General features: G+C 49.3%; 9 protein-coding genes across 9 annotated transcripts; 4 read left to right on the top strand and 5 right to left on the bottom strand.

The window, feature by feature from the left end:
• Positions 1–835: 835 nt before the first annotated feature.
• C8Q69DRAFT_441719 (hypothetical protein) lies at positions 836–2068 on the top strand (the record flags this gene model as incomplete). Its single annotated transcript, XM_028628771.1, has 1 exon — positions 836–2068. The coding sequence occupies one exon, from the start codon at positions 836–838 to the stop codon at positions 2066–2068; it is 1233 nt and encodes a 410-aa protein (XP_028487174.1).
• A 477-nt stretch (positions 2069–2545) lies between these two features.
• Positions 2546–4185, top strand: C8Q69DRAFT_139473 (reticulon-4-interacting protein 1). The gene has a single exon (XM_028625412.1). It carries the CDS (start codon positions 2772–2774, stop codon positions 3918–3920), a length of 1149 nt encoding a protein of 382 aa, XP_028487173.1. The 5' UTR covers positions 2546–2771; the 3' UTR covers positions 3921–4185.
• A 719-nt stretch (positions 4186–4904) lies between these two features.
• On the bottom strand, positions 4905–6468 carry C8Q69DRAFT_428133 (Golgi phospho protein 3-domain-containing protein; the record flags this gene model as incomplete). Its single annotated transcript, XM_028628455.1, has 4 exons — positions 5934–6468; positions 5615–5861; positions 5048–5541; positions 4905–4955 (listed from the first exon to the last, which is right to left on the bottom strand). Exons 1-4 carry the CDS (start codon positions 6183–6185, stop codon positions 4905–4907), a joined length of 1044 nt encoding a protein of 347 aa, XP_028487172.1. The 5' UTR covers positions 6186–6468.
• Positions 6469–6810: 342 nt separating this feature from the next.
• C8Q69DRAFT_455803 (acyl carrier protein-like protein) lies at positions 6811–8244 on the bottom strand. Its single transcript, XM_028629795.1, has 6 exons — positions 7782–8244; positions 7696–7713; positions 7544–7624; positions 7434–7482; positions 7324–7362; positions 6811–7268 (listed from the first exon to the last, which is right to left on the bottom strand). Exons 1-6 carry the CDS (start codon positions 7998–8000, stop codon positions 7261–7263), a joined length of 414 nt encoding a protein of 137 aa, XP_028487171.1. The 5' UTR covers positions 8001–8244; the 3' UTR covers positions 6811–7260.
• C8Q69DRAFT_139459 (23 kDa subunit of putative NADH-quinone oxidoreductase) lies at positions 8224–9421 on the top strand. The gene is made up of 3 exons (XM_028625411.1): positions 8224–8607; positions 8744–9009; positions 9160–9421. Exons 1-3 carry the CDS (start codon positions 8318–8320, stop codon positions 9288–9290), a joined length of 687 nt encoding a protein of 228 aa, XP_028487170.1. The 5' UTR covers positions 8224–8317; the 3' UTR covers positions 9291–9421.
• Positions 9422–9941: 520 nt separating this feature from the next.
• Positions 9942–11656, bottom strand: C8Q69DRAFT_441715 (60S ribosome biogenesis protein Rrp14; the record flags this gene model as incomplete). The annotated part of the gene is made up of 3 exons (XM_028628770.1): positions 9942–11414; positions 11496–11579; positions 11642–11656. The coding sequence occupies 3 exons, from the start codon at positions 11654–11656 to the stop codon at positions 9942–9944; spliced, it is 1572 nt and encodes a 523-aa protein (XP_028487169.1).
• A 2921-nt stretch (positions 11657–14577) lies between these two features.
• On the top strand, positions 14578–16257 carry C8Q69DRAFT_428127 (major facilitator superfamily domain-containing protein). Its single transcript, XM_028628454.1, has 2 exons — positions 14578–15150; positions 15229–16257. Exons 1-2 carry the CDS (start codon positions 14789–14791, stop codon positions 16232–16234), a joined length of 1368 nt encoding a protein of 455 aa, XP_028487168.1. The 5' UTR covers positions 14578–14788; the 3' UTR covers positions 16235–16257.
• Positions 16258–16395: 138 nt separating this feature from the next.
• On the bottom strand, positions 16396–19882 carry C8Q69DRAFT_455792 (hypothetical protein). The gene is made up of 6 exons (XM_028629794.1): positions 19779–19882; positions 19038–19707; positions 18838–18969; positions 18264–18770; positions 16576–18199; positions 16396–16505 (listed from the first exon to the last, which is right to left on the bottom strand). Exons 2-5 carry the CDS (start codon positions 19482–19484, stop codon positions 16880–16882), a joined length of 2406 nt encoding a protein of 801 aa, XP_028487167.1. The 5' UTR covers positions 19485–19707; positions 19779–19882; the 3' UTR covers positions 16396–16505; positions 16576–16879.
• A 1477-nt stretch (positions 19883–21359) lies between these two features.
• On the bottom strand, positions 21360–25364 carry C8Q69DRAFT_397405 (hypothetical protein; the record flags this gene model as incomplete). Its single annotated transcript, XM_028627774.1, has 3 exons — positions 21360–21774; positions 21853–22397; positions 22458–25364. The coding sequence occupies 3 exons, from the start codon at positions 25362–25364 to the stop codon at positions 21360–21362; spliced, it is 3867 nt and encodes a 1288-aa protein (XP_028487166.1).
• Between the last annotated feature and the right edge of the window lie 1606 nt (positions 25365–26970).

Below are 26970 nucleotides of genomic sequence, written 5' to 3'. Positions count from 1 at the left end.
TCGAGGCGACGATATCGCAGTTCTTACAGTCGGCGACACAGGACCTTCCCAATCTGCGGTCAGCGATTCATTCCGTATTCCCAATATTCTATCTCACCGGTGAACGTGGGCGTTTGCTGACAACTTACTAGTTCTCTGCGCAACGGCACTATCGAGGCTCATGATCGCCATTATTCAGTGCGAGGCTCGGTAGCCTTCGTAAGGTTTTAGTTTCTCTTGGGTTCGCAGCCCTCGCGTGCGTTTCAGCCTCAAACGTCTGGAGAAACTACACAAAGCACGCCTTGTTGGCTGAGGTTATTATTCGTGTAAGATTCAACGCTGATGGTGCAGTGCACCAACCGGTGAGACGTCCAACTGACGGCTTTTTAAGATCACGAGAGACATAAGGCTGACATCGGCTGGCCGGCTTTGCGTGCCATAGATAGAACACTATCGGACACTATCTTAGAGCTGAACCCTCTAAGCCAGGGCCAAGCGGCGCCATCACACTCCAGCCAAAGTCAACATCCCCGCCAAAAGCTATCATCGAGCGTCTGACTCGCGCAAATGATGGCGGAAGAAACGGCGTCTCAGAGCGTGGCGGTCGCTTCGAAGAAAGGCTTTAAAGCGGAGCGTTCTCGCCTTTCTCTTTGCCCATGTTCCTGAGTTCGCCCCGCATTCAACAGTCTCAATTTATCTAACTACTTACCCCTGAGAGACAAGTTAGCTCCGCCCGGTGGTCGAACTGCGTGAACCCACGGTTTGCTGCTCGAACTCCCGTTCGGTTATTACTTGGCATCTAATTAAACCATACCATAAACAAATCCTATTATTATATATAGCAACTGGTCTAATAATGACCAGTGTGCTCCGGCAAAAGGCACAAGAAACGCCTGACGAGCGTCGACAACGGAAATCTGCCGATTTCCCCAGTGTCGAGAAGAAGTTACCACTACGATGGTATCGACGGAGCACCAGCGTTATAGATTTCGTCTCGTCCGTGCTGGGGCAGCGGAACCCTTTGGCGCAACCGGCTAATCCACGCGACAACACCGTCTGGTTGCTAGATAATACGGCTTATCGGCCCGTGCGCAGAGGTAGGAAAGGGACGCAAACATGGCAGGCCGAGATAGTCGCATGCGTTTTCGTTGCAGGCGACCGCGAAGATATTGGTGAATTTGTTGCGTCGCTGGCAGACGCAATAGGCCTCGATGGCGAATTGGGCAAGGATGAAACGGTCAGGAGACGGATTCAAGAGCGACTGCAGCCCTTTTTGACCAAAATATCGCCCTCTCGATCATTGACCCTCGAAATACCTCTTCCCAATGGCCAGAGACGGCAGCACCAACTAGGCCCGACGAACGATAACGGGATCGCCAACAAGACTCTACCTATCGACGGTCGTACAGTCAAGAATGGAACGGTGGTGAAGCCCTACCTTAAGGGCTGGGATGATATGGTCTCGATGGAGACTAGGTTTGCGAGTCCTGAAGGCTGGCTTGTCATCTCGGATATCGACGATACGATCAAGTACACTCAGACTCCAGAGCCTACAGGTATCCTACGGACGACGTTCGCGGAAGAGCCCAAGCCTATCCCCGGAATGCCTCAGTTCTATTCGCATGTCCAGAAATATCTCGTACCCACTTGGTTCTACTTGTCCGCTTCGCCATACAATCTGTATCCTTTCCTGCGGCAGTTCCTCCGTTCCAACTATAGCCCGGGGACTCTTATACTTCGTGATTTCTCATGGATGGATCTAGGAGCGTTGTTGAAGACCTTCACGCAGGGCACACAGACCTACAAGGTAGATCGAATGAAGAAGATCCATCAATGGCTCCCGGGGCGAAAGGTCCTGTGTGTCGGTGATTCCACACAGAGTGATCCTGAAGCTTATGCGGAAATCTACAAGAAATACCCAGGATGGGTCCATGCTATCTTCATCAGAAAAGTGACAGACGTTGCCCACATGGAAAAGAAAAACACAGATGAAAGATTCCAAAATGCGTTCAAGGGCATACCGCAGCATGTCTGGAAAGTCTTTGAGAAGCCAGAAGAACTACATAGACTCGTCGAGAAGCTGAAATAGATACAGAGCAGGGAAACAACAACGAGGGCCATTTCAGGATTACCTCGACGAGATGACGATACTCAACTTTATGTCTGCGACGAAATTCATGAAACTCGCACTATCACCTATGTTCCGATTTATGTAACAGACGATCACAGGCGTTGGATTCAGCTTCAATCGTTCTTTTTCTCGAGCACGTCCATGGCTCACGGCACACGAGGCGATCACGATAGACCACACGGATGTTCTATTATTTTTCCCACACTTCATTTATTACTTATTTTTGCCAATCTTTCTATTTTCTGGACTAACAATCAGGTTTATCGATCCCCTGGTGTGGCGGAGGCTGATCTAATCTGGCGGCAGCTAAGTTGGTTACGTCAACGTTAGGAAATCCGGGGCGTAACATAGTTTTCGATATCACGGCGTGTTAGATCACCGTCCCTTTTGCGCTGGTCGTACTTGATATTCCATTCATATATACTAGTTTATCATTGTTAACAGTCGGCTGTCTCATATATTAGATTTCTTTTCCTGCTTGATTTCAGGTCCTTTTTGTACTATCAAAGCCAAAACTATCTTCAACGTGCATCAGAAACATATGAACAAAGAAAGTATCATTGTAGCAGCATTCACTCAAAACCCGAACCTCTCCCCGCAGATATTGATAATCAACATCAACATCAATAAGTAATAATCACCTAGATAGCGATCGTCCACAATGACGACTCTATCACCGCACGGCAAGATGGATCCAGAATCCAAACCCGAATCCGCAAACATGGACGAAGAGACCTACATTCCCGAAGTCATGCAGGCACTATACCTCCCTTCTGGAACGTACGACAAAACCGCTCCTCCACCTCCTGACAAATTGGTTTACAAAACCGATTTTCCTGTGCCGAAGCCCGGACCGGGACAATATCTGATTAAAGTCCAAACCGCAGCGCTTTCCCCGGATGAACTCTCCTGGGGAAGCACGCTCGATGCCGCAACGAGGCGGGACATGATTATCGCGCGCGATTTCTGCGGTTCGATCATCACGACACCGAATGAGGATCACAGGAGGAAGGACGGGCCGAAATTCACGATCGGAGACCAGGTCATTGGAGTGGTTACGGACGTTACGGAACGAGATGGCGCCGCGGCGGATTTTGTCCTCGCGACGGAGGATGAGCTTGCGTTTAAGCCGAGAAATGTCACCGCGGCGGAGGCCGCGACGATTCCCTTGCCAGCACTTACGGCCTGGCAGGCTCTGTTCCGGCATGGAGGGCTAGATCCAGAGGAGACGAGTCGAGGGCAAAGTGGTAGTCAGTTACGGGTCCTGATGACGGCAGCGTGGGATCATTTTGTCGGGATGCAAGCGCTGCAGCTGCTTCGTTCGCGATCACTATTTCCGAACGGGGTCTGGATCTGTGCGACCTGCGCTTCGCCCCATAATGCGGAGACCTTGCGGCCTAATCTGGGTGCTGATGCTGCTGTTGATAAGCCAGATATTGCGGAATCGTTTCGATCGCACAAATGGGCGCCTGTCGATATCGTCCTTGATTCCGTTGGCGGGTGGCAGACGCTTAAGAAATTGCATCCGGCGGCTGTTATTAAAGAAAAAGGCGTTGTTGTGAGTTTCTCTGACCCAGCTCCGGAGGCCGTCATGAAAGAGGTGATGGGGAAATGTGGACTCAGGAGTAAGTCCCTATCCGTGGAGCCGGATGGTAAGGCCTTGGAGCGGATCAATGAACTGGTAGAGAAGGAAGAGCTGAGAGGGTACGTGGAAAAGGTGATTGACCTGTTCGATGGCCGGGCAGCAATGACCAGGGTGGGCGAGAATAGGAGTATAGGACGAGTCGTGCTGAGGGCGAATGCTGGCTAGTTGCTACCAAACGACTCTGTAGCGTTGAAGTTCTGCTTTCTGGTTGGTAGCTGGGTTTCATAGGATTCCTGTGATATATTCAGTCGGGCCAAACATCGTTTAATGTATATAGTCAGATGGAGAAGCAGCATATTGATCGCGTGGACCCGCCATCTTTTCACGCCCTCACCTTGATGGATTCAGCGTACTACTTCCACGCTACCTCCCATCAGAAAAGCACGGTTGATTAAGCGGGCAATGGAGTAAACAAGAAATAGAAAAGAATGGGACAAGAAAGAATTTTTCAAGGAATTTTTCTCATTTCTTCTCTGCCGAGCTGATCTGATAAAGTAGATTAAAACATCGTCAAGAAAGAAAGTGAACAAACAACATTGTTTCGAACAAAAGGGCAGATACGCAATGACCAAGGCCCAGACAGACACAGCAGAGACCCCTCACAGAAGATGTAACGTAGAGGTAGCGTTGAAAGATTCCACCAGAATCCAGGAAAAAGGCGTGGGCTGGAAGGAGTAGAAGAAAACCGAAAGAAAATGCACCGCATCATCTTTCTTCCCCTGGTCAATGAATGCTCAGGTTCAAAGATATATTCGGTTAAGAAATTTGCAATCTTATCCGATCAAGACCACAACGATAAGAAAATGGAGCCGATTGTTCGTGTCCACACGCCCATGCTGGGTCTGGAATCTTGTGTAACCATAACGCTCTATATTGCACGCCTCAAAAGCTTTTTAGACGGAACTGACACTGGGCAGATGGTATTAGGGATGGAAGAATCAGGAGAGAGTAGACGAAGTCAATGCCATATCATGCCGAGTTTATGGACGGTGTCCTTTAGAAACGAAGAAGCCCCGGCCAGGTTCCGATCCATCAGTCATTGACCAATATTATAGTAAGTAGCTGCAATCCCCATCGATAGCCGACGAACTGGATTGGAAGGATGGCACGGGAGATCAGTGTGCTGGAAATATGAACGGAATACGCTGCTTATAGGAGGGAATCAAGACGAGTGAAAACGCTCAGGCAAGCCGCGACGATCTGTGGAGGTTAGCACTTAGTAACGGCATCCTCATCGTCATCACCGCGCTCTCCAGAGATAGCGTGTCCGTTGACACGGGCAGATGACATACCTCAAGCTGGAGCTCCTTATCCTTCGCCTTGTTGACTTCATCGTTGATGGCTTGCGCCAGGTTGGCGCCAATGCCCTGCGAACCGCCACCCCTCCGCGCAAATGGCCACTGGGAGTATTCTGCTAGTAGCTCGTCCACCTGTGCAAAAGCTCTCTCACGAGCCTCGTGACTCATTGTGACCAGCGCATTCTCAAGGACGTTGGCGGCGTACGCGGCACACACCATGGTGATTGTCCGAAGGTATCTGAACTCGGCGTCTTCTGGGAGCCAGGGGCTGGGAGGAAGGATCACAGTACGGTTGCTGCACACGTTGCGGACACGTCTATGGATTTCCTCCTTGGCACCACCGTCGGCAACGGGGTGTGTTGCCATGTCGAAGAGAAGGAAATTACGCTTCTCTGTGCGGAGGATTCCCTTGTCGACAAGGCCCTTGGCAAGACGCTCACGGACTTGCTTCAGCTGGTAGCCAATCTTCATCAGGTTCCACGTCTCACCTAAAAACGACATCGCATCAGTTAACACGTCTCGCTTTTCAAGAAGACCGCCATTCTCCCCGAGAATGCGTACCGCTCATCAAATCAATCCAGGAGCTAACGCTCATCTTCTCGCTCGTCTTCATCATCTTCAGCGCCTCGTCCAGCAAGACTTCTCCCGTCAGGGTATCATCGACCACCTCGATTATCCGATCGGCCAGGGGAAAGCGCCGCCGGGAGGAGTCTTTTTGCATGCTTATCCGGCCGCGGAAGGCCAGCTCGATGACGATGCATCCTCGCAGCGCGTAGGAGATATTCTCGTTCCAGAAAGACAAGTAGCCCTAGAAACAGGAATGTAGTCCGTCAGTTCCAAGGTCACGAGGCAGAGTAAGAGAAAAGAATGGAAAAGTCACCTGTTTGTCCTTAAGTCCAAGTAGCAGCACCTCCTCCATGAGCGTCAGCTTGGGCTGCTTGCTCCTCTCCTCACTCTCGCTGATGTCCCTCGGATCAAAAGCGATCTTGTGGCCATTCTCTTCGCTGGTGAACGATGTCTCCGGGACTCCATTCTTGGGCGTGGGGGACGACACTCGGCTGCCTTCATTGTCGTCTCCGCCAGCGACTCGACCGCCTCCTCTTCGGCGCGTCAGGCCACCGGCTGAGGCCATCGGGGAATCTAGCTATGTAGTTGAACTTGTCTAGAGATGAGAGGGCGGGGGAAGCTCAGGAGTCGATTGACCGAGTTGCTCTCAGCATGGGATTCGGGGGGGCAGAGAGGTGGTTCGCGATCCGCACGGGAAGTCTGTTTTGGATGGAGCACGTCAGGGGAAGCTGAGAGTGACAATCAGTGCAGAGAGGAATTGGCCTAGACCTCACACTGCACAAGCAGTACCACTGTCCCAGGGTCTATACGCAGTCCAGAGAGTCCAGCTGTCAAAGGCGATGTGAGGCCTCGTGCTCTACGGACATTGTCGCTGCGCCGCTGCGGCTCGCTAAAAGAGAGGCTTGGCACCCGCCATGGGGGGGGGGCTGATCACGCTTCCAATGATCTGCGTAGGATCACAACGCCAAAGAGATAAAGAAATAATATTTTAACGCAGATCAGGTGCGACTCTGTTCTTCCATAGTGATGGCTATGTGATTGGGCCTGCTGGGGAAACATGCCACTCGTGCCTATAGGCATTGGCACGCTGGTATCGAGATCTAAGTATATAACACAGCTCCGGGATCTAAATATCTTCCCGCGGTAGACACGTAATCAAACCTGTGCCTAGTGAGAGTTCCAGGGCGAGTGTCAATTGCTCCAGTAGGTGTCAGGCGAAATCTTACCATTGTAGAGTCTAGTAGAATGTCACACTGGAACGATATTCGATATTCTAACGTTCTAAGGGGAGCTATGTCATTCGCCGGTCCCCATATGGAACGGTAGTTGACCGTGGGCAAGACGCTATGCTGAGTAACATCGCCGTATATCAAGCAAGCCAACCGCAGCAGATAAGTAATTCAATTCCGCATTATCTTGAATAACCAGTCGAGAACAGAGGACATAGATCCGACATTTATCAAAGCTTCATGTTGCAGATGATGTACACGATAATAATTGGGGAGAAACCCCGGCATGAATTAAGCGTACAAGGCAGCGCCAGTGACCACATGACACTCAAGCTCTAGCAGTTTCGCATATATCCACGCCAAAAATCCCTCTTTTTTGACTCTTAACATTCCAGTATCCTCGCGGGTTATTTAGTGAGCTGTGGCCAGATTAGCTAAAAATCTTCACGGTTAAGGAGGGAAGAGATAACCCACCGTCGGGCTGAGACAGGATGTACTCGACAGCCTTGTCAACTGTGATATTATAAGCATTTGGTCTGTCACGAGATGGAGCTAGTTATATGATTTTTTTTTTCAGTACTCACCGCTGTGGATGGCATCGGCATCCTTGTCGGGGATCTCGATGCTGAATTCCTGTTGCACATGTCAACACTTTCGCCTTTGATTATCTTCGCACGGATCAGAGTAGATTTACCTCCTCAATAGCCATCACAACCTCAACAGTGTCCAGACTGTCCAGGCCAAGGTCGTTGGAGAAGTGCGAAGAGCCGTTGATCTGTGCGGAGTTAGACGGTTTCCTAAAAACGAAGAGATCAAATTGCATGATGAGTTGACAGAAAGACGAACCTTGTTGGCGTCAGAGACCTGTTATCGGAGAATTGTCAGCTTGATCTGATGATATCCACGTCACGGGCGAAATGTTGGCCACGCACCTTGTCGAAGTTCTTGAGCAGGTTGACTATCCGGCCCTCGACCTCATCCTTCGACAGACCAGCAGGAGCAGAGTAGAGTCTGACAGCCTGGGAGACGAAGCAGGGAGAGAATTGGGATGGGCGCGCAACGGGGGAGCTTCTGATGGAGAGAGAGGCAGGAGCCCTGACGGCGCGAGGCACGGAGGCCCTCAGCGAGCGGACGATGGCGGCACGGAACATGGTGGCTGTGGGGGGGACGAAGCAAAGCTCGTGCTTGGATGGGAAGAATAGAGGAAACTGGAGGAGAAGGGAGTGTAGATGAATGAGCTGGTGCAGAGGCAGAGGCAGGATTGAAGACGTCGAGATGCTCGACCTTTGCGGCTCGGCAGCCGGACAAGCAAAATCCTGCCGGCGGCCAATCAGCGCGCGGCAGAAGGGAATGACCTAACCCGCACTCGACCACCATCGCGACTGATTCCGCCGTAGTCGACGACCTGCTCGACTTGCCAGTGCTGACCTCCCCTCTCCTCCCCTCCGCGCCTCAGATCTCGCTCATCATGGCCTCCGCGAAGCCTGTCGCGAGGCTGGTTGCCTATCGCCGGCCTTCGCCCTACCTGATTGCATCTTCCCTCCGTCCGTCGCTCTTGGGCTCGACCGCAAACTTCTCATCCTCGGTTTCCAGGGCAGCTACCCCTTCTGGGCCACCCCAACCTGGCTTCCGTCTGGCTCCCCCAAAGCGATGGGATCAGAGTGAGGAGTCTTCTCTGGATAAGGCCAGCAAATACTTCCTGATGGCTGAGCTCTTCCGGGGCATGTACGTTGTGCTGGAACAATTCTTCAGGCCACCGTAAGTATCCCTCAAAAGGTTCCTTGAATCCGCGCAGATGGCCCCAATGGGGCTATATGTGGTGGATGTGATGGCTCTCCATCTGTCACAGTGTCTTGCGGTGCAGAAATGCTGATATGGATGCCTCCCTATCTAGATACACGATCTTCTACCCATTCGAGAAGGGCCCCATCTCCCCGCGATTCCGTGGTGAGCACGCCCTCCGCCGCTACCCAACCGGTGAGGAGCGCTGCATTGCCTGCAAGCTCTGCGAGGCTATCTGCCCTGCGCAGGCCATCACTATTGAGGCGGAAGAGCGTGAAGATGGAAGCCGAAGAACCACCAGATACGATATTGATATGACGAAGTGCATCTACTGTGGATACTGCCAGGAGAGCTGCCCCGTTGATGCCATCGTTGAGTGTGAGTATTCCTTGTCTACTTGGTTTTCATTACCGCACTCTTTTCCTGGGGCATATTGAGACGCCTGTGGCCGCGCCCTTGCCGTGGACACATCCGCATACCCAAGTCTTACCTTGAGTGAACATATCGCTGACTGTGTCTACCCAATAGCCCCCAACGCAGAATATGCGACGGAGACCAGAGAAGAACTGCTGTACAACAAGGAGAAGTTGCTGGCCAACGGTGACAAGTGGGAGCCCGAGCTGGCTGCTGCCATCAGAGCCGACGCTCCCTACCGATAAACCACGTTCCGTCGTGGAATAATTCCCATCATGCAGGAGGAGACACTACTGGAGCAACTGTCCCTGTACTGTACATAAATGTCGTCATCAGAAGTCCTTTTTCATCGCTCACACGACTCAGCATCCCCAGTGGCAACTCTGCATGGATGCATGTATTCTCGGAAGGAAGTATTATGTTTGTGTTATTTTAGTTCCAGTCAGCAATCGATAGAGCCGATTTTTCCCTTTGTCTGAAAAAAAGAAAGATCACATCCTCGCTAAATGTACAATGGTCTCTTGGCTCTACTGCCTATACCAATAGTTGTATTACAGTTGGATAACAAATGCTGCTGCACTCTACAAGTATCGCACAAAACTCCAATCCTAATTGAATTTGTGAGAAAAAGATCGCTCCCTAATGCACATGGAACCTCAAATATGAACTCAAAAAGTGAAAGCAAATAAAACGAATGGGAATGCAATTCTTAATAAAAAAAATTCCCGACTCCCCCAAAGCCAACTGGTACCCTGGCCCATACATCCGCCTAGGGGGCGAATGTTGCCTGCTTTTTGGTCATCATACACACAACGGAGACTGATTCATTTGTTTTCCATGACAGGGTATTTAAAAGTAGTCATGGGAAGTAGATAGATTGCTTTTCTTTTTTCTTTTTATTTCTTCTTGCCACCAACCTTGGCCTTGAAGCTACCTTCGAAGCCGGGTCGGGCCTTGCCCTTACCTGCTCCTTTGCCTTCTTTTCGCTTGCGCAGGTTCTCTTCGCGCTTGGCCTGCCTTGCATCTTTGCCCTTAGCCACGCCCTCGAGACGTTCCTTCCATTCCCGTTCTGACTTCTTCTTCGCAGTCTCCTTGCGCTTCAGAGTCTTCTTTAGGAGGGAGGTGTCGTCGCGAACTCGCTCGCCGTGGGCGCGCTTCTTTGCATTCAGCCACATGTCCTTTTCTTCGATCTCTGCGCGTTTCTCTGCGTCCATGGTAGCGAGACGAGACTGCTTGGCCTCAGCGGCCTTCAGGGCCGTGTTGGCGTCCTGAGGACCTTTGCGCTTGTGCCCCTCGATAAGGCTGGACAGCGAAGGGTCAACTTGTGTACCATCTGCAAACGTAATACGGCCGAATGCGAAGTTGTTCGAGGTAGATGCAGTCGAATCGGCCGGGGAGCGGGGTGATGCGAGAAGAGAGCCGGATCCGCTAGGTGAGAAGCGTCGGGCCATGGCCTCGTCTTGTTTCCGTTGTTCTTCTTCCTTGGCTTTTTGCCTGAGCTCTTTCTTGTGTTTCTTGCGCTGTTCAGCCTTTTGCCGCCGCGCTTCAATCAACTCTTGTCTGTTCCGCGCGGGCCTGCCGTTGAGACCGTCCGCATGGCGGGCAGCCCGAAGCTCGTCGAGACGCTTCTGTAGACGTTGCTTCAGTTCCTCTGGTGTGGCTTTGGGCACTTTTTGTTGTTCGGATGAAGATTTCTTGGAGGTATCTGCGGATGCGCTGGGAGGGACTATAGAGGATATTGATGAACTGCCGGAAGCATTATTAGAGGCGTCGAAGCCGGGCGAGTTTGGTGTCGATGAGGCGGTAGAAGTGGGTTCTTCGTTGAAATCGAGGGAGAAGCCCTCAACTTGTTCCACCTCATCCGCATCGTTGTCATCGTCCTCGTCCTCATCCTCCTCCGGTGCAGACTTTTGCTTCTCAGGCTTGGCACTCGATTGGGACTTTTGCGACGACTCTGAGGTAGGTTTTCCTTCTTCCTGCTTCTTTTCCTTCTTCTCAAGTTCCTTGGCCTTCTTCTTTTCTCGCTGTGCAGCCTTCTTTTCGGCTTTTTTCTGGGCTTTCAGCTTTTTCCGTTCTTCGGCCTCTTCTTTCGACTGTGAGGCAGCCTTCTCTGCCTCCTGAGCCTCTTTCTTCTGTTTCTTCTTTGCGTCTCCTCGTTTTAGGCCTTCCTTGGGTAGTTCTGTGCCCAATTCTGAAACAGACGAGTCGCTGTCACTGGCGTCCTCTGCGCCCTCCTCATCACCGCGCTTGCGCTTTCGTGCATTTTCTTCCATGACATCCTTGGCGGTCTTTGCAGAGTCAGGGTCCAACTTTGCCTTCTTCGCTTTGCGGGCTTGTTCCTTGGTCTGCTTTTTTCGCTGCCACTGGTCCTGTAGGAGGATTCACGGTCAGCTTTCGCACTTTTAGGAGAAGGCGGTGCAGTCATTGTGGACCACAGGGTCATCACATACACTTGTATCCTCTCCGTAGTAGTATTTGGCAGGTATCAATGATAGCAGGCCGTCGAAGGCCTCGGCATGACTGCGCAGACGTTCCTAGTGGGCATATGAGCATACTGGTTCTGCGCGCCCACGAGAACGGAAAGTTCAATGCGTACCTCAATGTCAGCCATCTTGACTATTTCCTAAGGGCGACCAGTATCCTTGGAGTCAAGTATATGGCAGTTCTCAAGTCGTTGCGACTAGCAGTTCGCAACCTGGAGATGGACGATAACCGGTCTGGAAGCCCAAGTTAGGCGAGAGCTGCGATACACGCATCGAAAAATTTGGGTGGGTGTGTAAATCTTGGCATTCATTTGCTCCGCTCGCCTAAACCTGGTTGGTTGTCCCGCACGTTCTCACCGCCTTGAATGCTCCGCTTCCATTTTTTTCTGCTATCAGTCAGATAATAGGTAATGATGAAGAAACAAATAACAACTTCAATAATCAAGACAGCATTTCACAATAGATATGTGGTAGGTGTTCTAAGATTTAACATGATATATTGTGTGTCATTTACTTCAGAAAAAAATCCAGTATACACCTAACAGCATAGCATTGACTTCACGAGATAAATTAACTACGCTGAAACGGCACGACCCCGCTTCTATCCTAGAAATATATATAGTATTGGCCCAAAGAAATAATAATAACTTAGGGGACTTTACAATAAGAAATAGAACTATAATAATAATATCATTTTTTTTTTCTTACTATAAACTATTTTTTGGAATACTAAATCGGATCTTACAGATATAGGTACTTGGTCCGTATATCAAAGCAGGCTGGTAGATTCTTCATAGTTATAGCTTCCTTTCTTCGTCAATGATGTTAGATTCAACGTGTAAGTATATTATTCAGACTATAAGACCCGCGTGCAGGAGGTTCTGCTTCTCTAACAACTCCATAAAGGCCCCCTGCCCTTCCTATTTATCTAATCATGGGAGACTGATAAGATTGTTTTTAAAGTGGAAGCTTTGAAATCTGGAGGAGTAACTGTCCCACAGGACTCGTCAGATAGGTAGGCAGACCTCATAGGAGATATATGTATGTAGAATTCAATTGATGAGCCGACAGGCCACAAAAGGCTGCTCCACATATCATCGCTGGCATTCGCGATAGCGTCGAGAGGGCTAAGGATGGCAAAGTACAAGAGTGTTGCGTTCGCAGTTTTCATAAATTCAACAACCTTACGACATATTTATTCCCGGTTGGAGAGAGCTAAGAACTATTGGCTTCACCAGATATATATATTAAGCAACACGACAGACCCGATTGGGTACAATATCATTATCCCTAACGCTTGCCCAGCAGCAAGGTAAAGGATCTGCAAGAATCTATATTATTATCTATTACTGGGTTCGAGGGGGCGGGGGGTCCTAGATCTATTTAATAGGGCTACTCATAATAGAGCGGGCTGTGCCGAACAGACGCTGAGATGGGATAGGTTAACTGTTAATTGAAGTGCTAGGTTTATTTTGGTAGTAATTGAATAAGAACGTTGACTAGGCGACCGATTACTGAAGAGAGCTGGCCCTAACTATCATTCGTCGAGTGGGATGTTGTCCATCTTCACATTGTCTTTCGATTCCCTACATGCTTGCATTTAAGCAAGTCTAACTGTGGACCTAGCTGTCTGTCTCTGACGCATTCAACAGAATATAGCAGCAGAAAAAAAAAAAAAAAAAAATCTCTGTCAGCAACATTTATACACTGAAAACAGAATAATTTCCAATATACTCTGGGTTAATTCTGTAGTATGTACGTGATCAATCCGCTATATTAGTCATGTAAAATAGTACTTAATGTATCTGGACTTCCTAGTGGAACCTCGATATTCTCAGTTGATAGTAGCATGTAACGAGATATAATATTTTCACTAGCTTTAGTAATGGATAACTTGCCATAACTGTTATGCAGCCCACCTGCAGGAGAACTAAGCCAATGTCACAGTGGGATCAATTATAACTGGATAAGTATGCGTTGTGTATCGTTTCTCCGAAACGTAGTTCTCTTATACACTACTAGCAAATAAGTCATAAAAGCGCATATAATAAGAATATTACTTAGATGTGCTCATCGCCAGTAGATTGGACGCGGTTATCCCCATAACATACCTTTGTATTAAAGAGAGGTTAGAAGCGCATAGTAGTTAACAAATCAGAATAGTGAACTAATAGCTCAATTAGAGGTCGTTTTCGAACGGGAAAACAGGCTAGCAGTAGCTATTCAGTTTCATGAGTCTGCCTCTGTTCTGCAAAACGGGAGAATCTGCCCCTGCAATGGATACTGTAGAAGATAAGAATCCTGGAAATAGACTTGTTTATAAGCACGCTATAACTTTATACTGTTCACAATATATGTGTCGGGAATAAGGTTGGAAGAAATTGCTACCTTTTTAATCAACGCTGCTAGTTATAATCAGCTTCACGCAAGCACCGAGCAATAAGGCTTTATGCTTTATAGGCTGCATAAACTGGTGTAGCGCTGCAGTAGCGAAATCGCAAGGCCACCCTTAAGCAGAGGTTACGCGCCGGCTAACTACGCCACAACTATAACTTTATCTTGACAGGGCAGCTACCCACGTGGCCTTCCTGTTCCAGGTGGTCGACCGACAAATTTATAATTCCGGATCCGTGGCTTTTGATGTAAAGAACTAATCAATAATGGGAAGAGATGATAAGATAATACTGTATGTACATTGGTAGATCTGAAACTTTTCCATTTTGAGGGAATGTAATGCCTGAGTTGTAAGGCCGCTCGGCTTTTGAGAGATGGTCTTAAAATCCGAATGATGATTGCATATATGAGCGTCCGCACTTTTAGTAGAGACAACTGTTTCCCAGTCTTTTTTTATTGTTATTTATGACCCCTGGTACTTTCTTGCAGGCGTCAAAGATATTTATATTTTATTCTTCCCTTCTATGCTGCACTAAGTTGTATCGACCACAATGCCTAGGATAGCAGACAAAGAAGGTATGTTTACATAGTTTCCGAGAAGCGAGTGTCCGCACGGGTCATGCAGGTCTATAAACTTCACTTGGAAACAATGCTCTGATAATAGTAATAAATCTTTTTGACTACAGAATCCACACTATCGCAACCTTTTGGAGGTGAAGTAAACGGTTTACAACAAGATCCCTACCTGGTCAGTCATCTCAGTCAACCCCACTTATAGATATCAAACTGAGAACTGACAAAAAGAAATAATCACGCAGGTCTCCTGGTCCACCCTCGAGGAAAAAGAAAACCCGAAAAACTGGTCCATGAGCCGAAAATGGGCGGTGACGCTGACCGTCTCGCTCTTCACCTTCATCTCGCCCGTCTCGTCCTCCATGGTCGCTCCCGCATTGAACAAAATCGCGGATGAATCCCATATCCATTCCGACGTGGAAACACAACTGGCGTTGTCAGTGTTCGTGCTAGGCTATGCATTGGGTCCGCTTAGCTTTGGTCCCCTGTCCGAAATATTTGGGCGAGCCTATGTCCTCCAGTTCAGCAATCTGTGCTATGTAGCCTGGAACCTAGGGTGCGGGTTTGCGCAGACATCAGGCCAGTTGATTGCCTTTCGATTCATGAGTGGGATTGCAGGCAGTGCGCCATTGGCTATTGGAGGAGGTGTTCTAAGGTAGATCTCCCCCGTTTCTTGTATGCGCATACATACATACCACTGTACCGATAAACATGGCTAAAAACCCTCGCTAAGCGACTGTTGGAACGCCGACCAGCGCGGCAAAGCCGTCGGCATCTATAGCTTAGCCCCCCTCCTGGGCCCCGTCGTGGGCCCTATCGCGGGAGGCTTCATTGCTGAGACTGTTACCTGGCGTTGGGTCTTCTGGGCAACCAGCATCGCTGGCGTAGCTTTCCAACTGCTGGGGCTGGCCTTCCTCCCAGAGACCTACGCGCCGACCATTCTCAAACGTCGTGCCCAAAAGCTCCGCAAAAACACTGGTAACAGGCGCTATCACACCGATTATGATGCCAATAATGGCAACAATGGCCAAAACCAGAACCTAGCGTCGGTGGTCCAGAAAGCCCTTATCCGGCCTTTCGTCCTACTCGCTACCCAGCCCATCGTCCAATTAATTGCAGTATACATGGCCTACCTCTTCGGCCTCTTCTACCTCCTCCTCTCTACCTTTCCGCAAGTTTGGGAGGGGGTCTACGGCGAGAAGGTTGGGATCGGAGGACTGAACTACATTTCTTTAGGCATTGGCTTTGTCCTCGGCGCGCAGATCAACGCGCGCGCCAGCGACTGGATCTATTATTATCTGAAAAGGAAACAGAGTAACACCAATACGGGCGTACCGGAATTCCGCATCCCGACAATGTTCATTGGGTCGTTGTTTATCCCCGTGGGTTTGTTCTGGTATGGATGGAGTGTGCAGGCGCGTATCCACTGGGTGATGCCTAACGTTGGGATTGTGATCTTCTCCTTCGGGTCAATTGTCTGTCTGCAGTGTATGCAGATGTACGTGATCGATAGTTACACAAGATTCGCTGCAAGTGGAATGGCCGCGGCGGTTGTCCTTAGAAGCTTGGCAGGCTTTGGGTTTCCGTTGTTTGCGCCGTATATGTATCAGCGGTTGCAATATGGATGGGGAAATACGTTGTTGGCATTTTTGAGTATTGTGATCGGGGTGCCAGCACCGTGGGTGTTTTGGTTTTGGGGAAGTAAGCTGAGGGCGATGTCGCAGTATGCATCTGGTTAGGGGGGTTGGAGAGGATTGAATGGTTCTCCTTTGTTGTTAGAGGGTGGGTTGGGGGCGGGGGAGGGGAGTCAGGGATAAACTCCTTCGATTATTCTAGACTAATTTCCGTCTTGTTGCCGTCAGTAATTCACCTTTCTGTGATTGAATAGCTTAATATCATAGCTCTCTACTTATGATGGATGAATCCTAATCTAACCTTCAGTCCGGACTCTTAGACTTAAGGAGCCAACAGAATATGAATGAAGGAAACTGCCAAGTTGACAACTCCTAACTGTGCCATAACTATCAATTAGCAATGTTATGAAATAGGTTTATCAGCAGTTTCGGATTCTGAGAATCACCTTGTTTTGGGGGCCATAATCTGTTAGTTTCCGAGGGGCTGGACAGTCCGAAGTATAGGTATCTGTACATAGTTATCTACATAGATATATTGTTTCAAAACCACCGCAGCAGAGAATCTTTCTAATCCAACTGACACGGTCCCCTGACCACGCATCTTAGCGATGGGGTGGAAACTGATAAGGCTTTGGGGGTTGAGAATTATGGTGGAAGCTCTGAGAGTGTTCCAAAATATAAGCTAATTTCCATCCTATTCACCATTCTTCGCGAGTAATATGATGTCATACGATACGAGACTCATCCAAATCATGTCCAATTCATATCGAAAAACGTATCCGGACCTGCAATATCATTGAATGGAACCCCCGCGAATAGCTCCTCCCATATTGTCTCTGTATCGGGATGCAGTCCGTCCGCCACGGCTGGTGGAGGCGGATCCCCAGTGAAGAGCGAGGGTAAGTTCTCCGAGGAGAGCGACATCGAGTGCCATGTTGGTAACGAAGGGAGGGACGGCATCCTGGGCCCCGCCGGCGTGGTCGCCCCAGTCGACAGCCATGGAGAGTCAGACGGGTTCAGTTCGTTACCACTGTTACTACGCTGCGGTCTGTTCAGAAGTCCCGATAATGCAGGAGAGGTCGCCGTGGCCGGGGTCAAACTGCAGTTCGGGAGACTGCCCGACGGAAGGGGAGCTGTACCTGCCAGCTTCTCCCTCATTCGCCGCATAAGTTGACTGAGAGGACCGCTGAGGGTTCCACCTCTAGTCGCCTCGTACTGTATGTATGATGACTCGATGAGCGGCCAGGCGTTTTGCACCATAGCCGCGTCGAGGCTCACATAGCACTCGGCCATGGCGAGCGCCAGCGCATGCCAGGGGACGGTGACATACCAGCGCAATCCCTCCGCGCGGGGGTCTGTATGCATAAGATGTGCTTTCTCCAGCACCTGGAGGCAGATACGCAGTAGCTCCGTACTGCCCTCACGGCGCGGAGGCGGCTCATTTCCAACGTGCTGGAGAGGGCGCAAGGCCGCAAGCCGTGCCGTTGCAATAAGACTCTGCGTGCCGTGCCATGTAAACCACGCGTATTGCGAAGTTTCGGGGTCGCAGAAGTGAAGGAGGCGGAGCGCTTCCTCTTCGAAACGCCGGGTGTGATGCTGTGACCAACTGGGTTTGTGTCGGCGGGAGTGGGATGTTGAGGAAGCAGAGGAGGTGGATGTAGCGGTGGTGGGCACAGTATTCCCGTCGACCTTGCTGTCGTGCCGAGCGAAGTTCAGCAGACGTCCTATCCGCTGGGCGTGATAGGTTACCAGCGCAAAGGTCGTGTCGGTGAGGCCCTCCCGGTAGGGGTCGATATGTGTGGTTGTGGGATCAAAATCCGAGTCATTGATGTGGTGTGGGAGGGCCGTGGACGCGGATTCCTCGACGCTGATAAGCGGTTCAGATGCCTGAAAGAATGAAGCTTGTAGATCCATCAGGCAAATGGTAAACCAGAGGCGCCTTCGCATCTGCTGATCAAAGAAAGTCTCTATCTCCAGGTCGAGGTAGAGGCCAAGGCCTTTGCCAATTCGAACGGCCACCGCGATTAAGGTCCAGACGCACTGCGTGCGGTCTTCTGATCTCATGGCCACCTAGAGAAGTAGGATCAGTCATCTATTTTACGTACGCGACACCACCCAGGGATCAGATCCGTACCAGATACAGGACAAATGCTTGGAGGACAGTGATATCACGAGTGGAGAGTAAACCTGCCCGCCCAATTGCCGCCTCGCAGGCCATACGAGACTTGACCATCAGCTGCGCCTTGCTGGTGTGAAACATGAGGGAGCATTGGTTTTCAGTCATGCTGCTGACGGCCGAGTAGCAGATCGCCGAGCCCAGCGCCTCTGTGGCTGGATGACCCTCCGCATAGGCCAGATATGGCTTGCCATGGACCATCCACTGATTCACAGAGGGACGATGGAGAATTTTTATGACAGGGTCAACCTGCTGAAGGTAAACCCCACACAGCTGGCGGGCAACTGCAGAATCATGCAGCAAACTCTCGACTGGGGGCATTGAGAGTGAATTACCGCCTCCGAGACCAAGGACGGGAATCCCGTCGTTGTCGGACAGCCCGATTTTAGTCGAGCGAGAGGAGGGTATTGGGACTTCCTCTCCTTCCCCGAGTGAGAATTTAATCACATCGTGGAGGCCATGGATCTGTGACGTGTCCGAGTCAGCACCTTTCTTCCCTCTGTGGTGCATTCCAGCGAGTCCTGAGTAATACTTCATCCACCAGATCTGCCCAAAACTGGTCGGGGCGTTGTAGAATGAGACGTCTGGGGGCTGTTGAATTATCCAAAGTAGAAGAACTGATGGGAGTCGGAGGATACACTGAGGTATCTGGTGGCTTGGCCGACTTATCGATGCCAAGGTTAGCAATCCTCGAGGATAGATGGGGCAGGCGAAGGAAAGTTGTTATCTTACCTGATCCTGTGATCCCGCCGTTGACGTTTGGGCGGACTTCATACTCTGGATGAGTGCTTCGAGACGATAGATGCGCTCCGAGAGGTCCTCATTGACTTGGACGGTATGTTGGATCATCCGATCGGCCTCCCCAGGACCTTTTGTGGACATAGGAGGCAACGGGCCTCGATGCGGCGGATTATTGACATGACGGCCCCGAGGCAGTCGTGTTCGGTATATGGGAACGCAGGCAGTGCCACTCGAGGCACAGCTGGTACATGGATTGAGCTTGTCGCACTTCACCTTGCGCTTACGACAGAGCTCACAGCTGAGCTGGGGGGTGATGCTCTTTCGCCGGGGCAGAGACCTAGCCGGTAACCTGCGGGATTCCATCTGCGCGATAATTGCAGAAGTTTTCGAATTGACCTCGATGCGATCGTTCGAGAGTTGATGGCTGAGAAGTGGCATGGATCTCCGCCAAGGGAGACGGAGTCAGAGTGCGTCCCGACGACCGCCAGCGAGGTGCAAATACTGAGGGCATATTGACTCTGACTTCAACCCCTCTATGTAGTAATAGCTGAGATCTGAGATCGAGCGGCCACGAGGTAGTATCGGGGCATCTTTGGCAGCCTGGTTAGCTGCTTCGTTTCCTGGGATGCCTAGGTACGTGGCCGGCCATTTGAATTCGATCCTCGATTTCAAGATAAGCATGGCCCCCATACGGAGTAAGGAATGTAGTAAAACAAAACAAATAAAACATACCGAATATAGGTATATACTTATAGCGCTGTCGCACGCTATCTTACTTAGTGGTTAAGCGTTAACCTCTAGCTCGCTCAGCGATAAAGGACGCAGGCCGACACTATCTTGATCACACCATTTACTCGCAAATGGGCAGAAAGATGTATCTGTTCATTCGCTCACTCCAGCCCACTTGCCAATTCCCCGACGACACTATACAAAGTTACTATTCGAACCTTAATTTGGCAGATCGCAGGATATCAGAACCGATTTCCAGGTAGCTTTGCTCCAAACTCGATTGGAGAAAGAAATGGCGCGAGATAGATACGATCGACTTAACGGGTGGAGAGTCTACTTTGATAGCAAACTAGTTGGAGTCGAAAGATCTCCCGGGCTAGCTTATAGATTTCCACAGGCCCATGCTTGTAGAGTCATAGACATTTATGGTTGCCTCTTATTCTCTGACAAAGACTTTGAGCTCTTGTCTTTCTTTCTTTCTTTCTTTAGTCCCCTCTCTTGTATACGGTAGTTCCTACTTACAAGATTATGCTTACCATTCTTAGTTCAAACTTAAATCAATGAACAGCCCCATTGTTATGTAGTTCCTGATGCTAACTTGTGGATACCTGTGAATGCAACATTGCGGCACAGCAAATTCAATACCAAGATCCTTTGCACTAGTTACTACACAACAATGCCACTTACAATCTCAAAGCGAGACGATATAATCACTGATAACTTCAAAGGGACCACAACTGTTATATGCGGCGCCTCATGGTCCGCAGTGTAAGGAACGGGAGCTCCGAGAGTGCTAGCTGAGTAGAACACAAGACACCGGCGTTGGCTCAAGGCTTCGAAGACTACAGCCAGATACTGGTGCCCGTTGGCTTATCCGGTTCGAATAGGTATCAGGATTATGTGCACGAGACTGCATTGCCCGCTCTAGTGGCGGCTAAGCCGACTAGGGTGGTTCCCTAATTGCTCGGGTCCTAGTTAAGTTGTCTGATATCCTACTTAGGGCAGCTGGAGAGGTAAATCTAATACTTCTGCGGAATCAGAATCACCAGCCTAGGATGTATTCAGATATTGGCGTATTTTTGCGTGCATTAGCACTGGACCTAGGTGAAAAGTACTGTAGATCGAAGGTTCAGCAATTTGTCATCTCTGTATGCCAACATCTGGATTAAGTAGTTACTATTACTTAGTTACTGAAAGTAGCCAATAGTTATTGATTTATAGCCGCCTTGTGTTACCCCTTCTAACACTTACATCCAATCACTCTACTAGCCTTCCGGGTCTCTGAAACTGATGATATTTAATCTAAGGCACCAACAAGCAGCAAGGCAATTATCAAACCAGAAGCATCAAGTATAAAGAGTAATAACATTTAGAATAAGAGCAATATAACCTAAAGGAAGCGGGAGAATACTTGCTTAATTAAATCTAGGGCTAGGCGATCCCTATATAGGACACTAGTAAACAGGGCGCCCAACAGAAGCCACCGGAGGGGGTGTCTAACAGATACTATAATTAAATCATTAGGTCTTCTAATAAATCTGCGATGTAAGTACACTATTTATGTAGTGTCGTTAGTCATTAACATCATGGTATGTACTCCACGTCCGGTTCTTCCATTTCGTCCCGAGCCATTTTCTTAAGCCGTTCTCTCATGGACGGGTCCTGTTCCATCTCCTGGAACATTCTAATATCGGAATCCTCATTGCCCCCAAACCACTTTACTCTTCGCCTCAACGGTTTCATTGCGATTGATATGATGTTCCGGTTGAGCGAACTGTATACGACTTGTAGAGCCACCAAGATCGCAAACACCAGAATGAGCGTCAACCACCAAATGGGGTCAGTACCAAAGGTATTCGTGAAGCCCCCGCGCGCACTGTATGGTCCTGGTTGAGGCGTATAGGCAGCTGCGAGGAACGCATTCCAGGCCCACCAGCCAGCGATAGTGATCGAGAAACAGGTGATGACAATGATCGTCTTGCAGTGAGTTTCGCCAATGCTTTTAACAGAACAGATTAGTTAGCACGTGTCTATGGATTTCGAACATGGTGGCCTCCAGTGGCGCAAGGGCACTTACAATAGCTTTGTATTCGTCCACAGGATTGCTAAGGTGAACACAAGATCACCAAATGCGAATAATCCTTGATCTTTGGGGATATAAAGCATTCCGTAAATTGCCCAGGAGAAGAACCATACAATCATTCCCTCTGCGGTGGCACATAGCATCCAGGCCAGGTATTTTCGCAGATTGAGGCCAGCATTATTTTGGCCGTAGAGATACACCTCGGGAACAGCGAGCAAGGTGTCGGCGCTTAAGTCTTGTTCGAAAATCCCCATGATGATGACGCACAGAGATGTAAATAGGGTATTAAGAACAGTCAGAGACCACGATTCATATAGCGAAGTACCGGTGTATCCGTTATAGCGTTGATAGAGCGCCTGCATCATATAGAAGAACATTTCTTTCCAGAACGTCATCAGTATGAACTTTGCAGTGCGAACGTAGTTCCAGTGACCGTGAACAAGAAGGAGGCGTTGAAGAAAGCGGAATTGAGCTATGCTATAGTCTGCGACGCGTGCTGCTTGTAGGCCTTCTTTACCAGATATACCAACACCAACGTCCTGGTTCAAAGCTTAGGTTGAGCATATACTTGTAGATACCCAGAGGGATATATTACTTACTGCAGCCTGGATCATAGCGATATCATTTGCTCCGTCACCAATAGCAAGAGTCAGGGATCCGGGTATATGCGCTTTGATTGCGCTTACTATGCTAGCCTTTTGCGCTGGGCTAGCACGGCAACAAATCACGGAACGAGTGGATGCTATGAGCCGGTAGAAAGAGTCCTTCAGTATGGGATCACTTTCTACAACTGCAAGGGTATGCCCATCAATAACTAAGACGCTATTTGCATCCCTAAGGTATATCTCGTCGTAAACGGCCCGTATCTGCCCTTGCAAATTGTCTACTGTAGAATCCAGAATAAATGTCTTAGAACCGGGCAGGACAAGCCGCGCAGAGTGTGCAATCTTGATCGCTGTTTCCCGCTTATCACCAGTCAACATCCAGATTCGAATGTTAGCGCGACGAAGTCTGTCAATGGTCTCGGGCACGCCCTGTTGTAGCTTGTCTTCAATGGCAGACGCGCCAAGAAGATCAAGAGATTGCTCAATAAGCTCCCCAGCCTCTTCAATGCGATCTTGACGATCTGTGAGTGAGGTCGTTGCCTCACGATATATCTTCCTCCAGGAGCTGTAGTCTTCCGGGGAAATAAATTTGTGACCGAAAAGGAGGGTCCGAAGGCCTTCGTTTGCAAAGTCATCGACATGTTCGAGGCAGCGGCTGAGAATAGTAGAGTCATTCGTGACCGACAACTTGTCAAGGAAATTGAACGCGGACTGCTTCGTTATCTCGAGTGATCTCCTGACACCAGGTCTCTCTGCTGCTTCAAGTTGTTGACTCCGTCGTAGGTGATCGAATTCACGACTTTCACGCACCCGCTTAGCCAATCGAGCTACCTGGTCTGCATGTTTGAGACGCGGCAAGATGACATTATCTGCACCCTTGCAGAGTAGCCATATTCGACCATCAGGGCATCGCACAATGATGGACATGCGCTTTCGTTTGCTGCTGAATTCGATTATGTCGAGAATTTCGTATGACTGACTTTCATTCCCACTTCCACTTTTCACAAGCAAAGTAATTGAATGCGATGAGCGATGGACGACCACGTAACCCAACTCTTGGGCTGCCCGGACGAGGGCGAGTTCGTCGGGAGATGACGCTTGGAAATCTACGTTGTCACCCGTGACTTCGGGAAGGCAGGTATGGCATAAAGCCGTTGCCAGTATGAATTCGCGGGCCCTTTTGGAAAACTCAGATGCGGGATGAAGATGAATATATTCGAGGAGTTGCTTTGTTGTCAGTCCCGGTTGAAGATGATCAGGCCTGCCGGCGGATCTCCAAGTGGAAAAAGAGGACCTCGGTTGATATTCAACAAGAGGCGAGATGGATGTCTGACTATCCCCGACCTTGGCAGTGGCGGTTATATGACAAGATTTGATGCTGTCGTGATCTTCTTCCCCGGCTTCCGACGTCTGGCCCTGGTCATCTTCTTCGATATCCATTTCATGTAGCCACGCGGTGCCCGCAACGCTGATCTTGCGAAATCTCATGACGTTTTCTGTCAAAGTTCCTGTTTTGTCTGAGAGGATATAGTTGACCTGTCCTAGGTTCTCGAGAATCGTATTCGTGTTACACCTCGCCGGAGCATCGGACGTTTCGTCGTACATTTCAACGTCGCCGTTCAATAACAGTGCTTGGCCGATCTTAACAATTTCCAGACTAACATATAGTGCCAGCGGGATGACGTTATTGAATTCAATCGCATAGCCGATAATGATCTCTTTGGCACTGACTTTAGCGTCTTTCAAGTACCATGAGTGCTTCTCAACTGATCTCCTCCAAATGAGATACCCCACTGAGCACCCCATAGTGAGGAGGATCACGTAAACCACGAGTGTGAGTACGACCTGGTTGAGAAACTTTTCAAGACGGGGCTTTTTCGCTTTAGGATGGTGATTGGCATTCATTCGGATTTTGCATTCTTCTCCCGTATTGATTACTAGGCCTATTGCGAGCTTAGTATTTCTCAAGACGCTACCCCGGTAAACAACTTCGTTCAGGGTGAGTGGAACAGATTCCCCGTCGACGATTGCCCTGCCGTTGAAATTGTAGAGATCCGGATTCGGATCCTCGACCACGAATTCGGCCTTGCATGATCTGATCCCTTCTATTGTGTTGCAACGATCAAACTCCGGCAATGCCTGGCGACTTTTCAAATTCGTTTCCCCGTCCAAAGCAATCGTTTCAATGTATGCAATCCCATCTTCTGCATCCGCGTATAGCAACACTGTATCCGCCGGGATAGCGTCGTCTCTTTCCAGTTTGATAATGTCACCGACCTTGATGTCCTGCCATTGGATTTGCTTCCATCGTAATTCGTCTTCCTTCAGCTCGAACTCCTCAACAACTTCCGATTTTGTTTTAGAAACTGACGGAAACGAGCGAAGATCGGGTATTCTTGCAAATGTTCCTCGACGCTCCGCGTGCCGGCCATCTCTTATAACAGTCGCACATCTTGTGTTCTCCACTTTGTCCAGTCTGTGTCTTTTGTAGTCATCATAGCCTTCTTTTGCGACTGTCAGAAGGATAAAGAAAAGAAGGGGCAGAATAGTCGTATAGCTTCCGGTATTGCTCAACCCAGGAATAGCTTGAGGAACTCCGATGCAAATGAAATAGAAGTTCCCCAGTCTGGTCACCTGAAAAAGAAACTGTTTTGGCAAGAAGTCCCAGATGGTGTACCTGGACGATCGGATGGTGTTTGAGATATATGGGTGATGTCTACGAGGATCAACCAACGGTTTGTCATGGAAAGGCTGGAGGGGGATATGACGGCCATCATTGGAAGAAGAGAGCGCCTTTCGCCTCAAGATCAGCTCCAGCACGTATTTCTGGTACCACACCTGAGCGCGCTGTTTGACGTCTTGTTGGAACCAGTCTTGACGGCGCTCGGTCGTCGGCCCCATGGCGGTATAGATACCCTTAACCGATGTGGACTCTGCAACACCGCCTTCTCATCGTCCCAATTTTCTCAGCATTCACTCAACATCATGCAGCTGGCAGAGAGTTAGATATCGTATCCGAATTGCGAATAATTGGAATTTCGCGGAAGAGTATCAGAGTAGAGCCCCACGCTGTAGTCGCAACTGATGTCATCATGCAACCGCCCGCGGCGGAAGTTCGCGGGAATTGTTTTCTTGTTTTATAGATATTTAGGAGCAGAAATAAGCGCGCGCCAGAATATGCCAGAGTATGTTTCAGCTTTATCCGTATAAGCATCTGATCGTGTTCTTCGTGGGCAGGTACGAGTGTGATACCACGGTTGGTCCGTCATCCGAACGGCTTCCCGAACAATGTCTCAGAAAATCGACGAGGACGTGGTGTGCTTAAAGAAGAGGTCGGGCACCCGGTTGGGTGTGCCGTCTGCAGACGATCCATGTCGAAAGACTGCCAAGGTAACGTCTTGGTGCTCTTATCAAGTTATGCGGGCATATTCTTGAATCCATCACATTCCACTCCAATCGCGATCCTTCCAGGTCCCCCGTTTTCGGATCGGCAATGCTGCTGGCCGGTCGGATGTCACTAGGGCTTTGTCTGCATTGTCCGAAGACAGAGACTGATGAGAGCGATCTTCTTTCAGACGGCACAACATGTCCTTCTGTTCCATATTCATTGATCACTGCTCCAGTGAGTCCAATCGTTCTACCAGTGGACCCGACATGTTGGGATGCATCTGTATTCGGTATAGTGCGATACTCGAGGGCGGTGTATTCCGCGGTGTGGTAATTATCAGTATTGCCGTCTCTAAGAGTAGATAAGATGTCAGCTGCTCGCTTACATAAGGCAATATTAAGTTGACGTTAGTTAACTAACTAACGAGAATGTTTCGAGGATGTCTCAACTACTGGAATTGAGATATCTACGAAATACGTATAGAATTGATGATGAATTCCAAGCCACAGAAGAAAATAAATGTGACTAATAGACTGCTTTGTTGTCTATTCATTGTGCTTCATGAACCACTAGTTCTAGAGCCTAGCTTGACTTTCTTCGCACGGACAAGTCAGATGATAGGTAGTTATTGCAATTTCCGAATGATGGACCAGGGACAGAGAAACAGACTTCGTCATGAACAAGTGTGCAAATGATAGGATACTGGCCATTTCACTACAATATGTACAGGGGATGTCTGATCTTGAACATTTGGGCTCTTCCCCTTTCAAGTGTACCTAATGAGACAACGTCTTACCCATTTTGAGACCTTGACGCTGACACCGGAGGAGTTGTTCGATTCCGAGAAACAGGAGCTGGCTCTCCGCTCCGGAGAAACAAACAATAATAATAATAGTCACCATCCATCAGGGACTCAGGGCATGGTCCACTTGAAGATGATAGATTGGTTAGGGTTCCCGCAAACTCTGCCAAGTCGAGGTGTACACGTATGCGTGTCCGGACCGGGACTTGGCAACAGAAATTCCCAGTGTTGATGGTTTAGATCTTTACATGTACAATAAGATCTTCAGAATTACCAGAAAGGAGATAACCGCCGTTGAATGACGATCTTCATGGGGC

Source organism: Paecilomyces variotii, assembly GCF_004022145.1.
Source record: "Paecilomyces variotii strain CBS 101075 chromosome Unknown C8Q69scaffold_2, whole genome shotgun sequence".
In the NCBI taxonomy this organism is placed as follows: domain Eukaryota; kingdom Fungi; phylum Ascomycota; class Eurotiomycetes; order Eurotiales; family Thermoascaceae; genus Paecilomyces; species Paecilomyces variotii.
This window is presented reverse-complemented; position numbering and strand designations above follow the sequence as displayed.

Bases quoted from the DNA above. Each gene is read 5' to 3' on its own strand.
- C8Q69DRAFT_139473 (XM_028625412.1), top strand. From the start codon at position 2,772: ATGACGACTCTATCACCGCACGGCAAGATGGATCCAGAATCCAAACCC.
- C8Q69DRAFT_455803 (XM_028629795.1), bottom strand. From the start codon at position 8,000: ATGTTCCGTGCCGCCATCGTCCGCTCGCTGAGGGCCTCCGTGCCTCGC. The intron at 7,483-7,543 runs GTAAATCTACTC...CATGTGCAACAG, and splicing joins TTGTGATGGCTATTGAGGAG to GAATTCAGCATCGAGATCCC. The intron at 7,363-7,433 runs GTGAGTACTGAA...ATAATATCACAG, and splicing joins TGCCGATGCCATCCACAGCG to TTGACAAGGCTGTCGAGTAC.
- C8Q69DRAFT_139459 (XM_028625411.1), top strand. From the start codon at position 8,318: ATGGCCTCCGCGAAGCCTGTCGCGAGGCTGGTTGCCTATCGCCGGCCT. The intron at 8,608-8,743 runs GTAAGTATCCCT...CTCCCTATCTAG, and splicing joins GAACAATTCTTCAGGCCACC to ATACACGATCTTCTACCCAT. The intron at 9,010-9,159 runs GTGAGTATTCCT...TCTACCCAATAG, and splicing joins CGTTGATGCCATCGTTGAGT to CCCCCAACGCAGAATATGCG.
- C8Q69DRAFT_428127 (XM_028628454.1), top strand. From the start codon at position 14,789: ATGAGCCGAAAATGGGCGGTGACGCTGACCGTCTCGCTCTTCACCTTC. The intron at 15,151-15,228 runs GTAGATCTCCCC...ACCCTCGCTAAG, and splicing joins ATTGGAGGAGGTGTTCTAAG to CGACTGTTGGAACGCCGACC.
- C8Q69DRAFT_455792 (XM_028629794.1), bottom strand. From the start codon at position 19,484: ATGCCACTTCTCAGCCATCAACTCTCGAACGATCGCATCGAGGTCAAT. The intron at 18,771-18,837 runs GTATTACTCAGG...GACACGTCACAG, and splicing joins GGGCAGATCTGGTGGATGAA to ATCCATGGCCTCCACGATGT. The intron at 18,200-18,263 runs GTACGGATCTGA...CTACTTCTCTAG, and splicing joins AAGCATTTGTCCTGTATCTG to GTGGCCATGAGATCAGAAGA.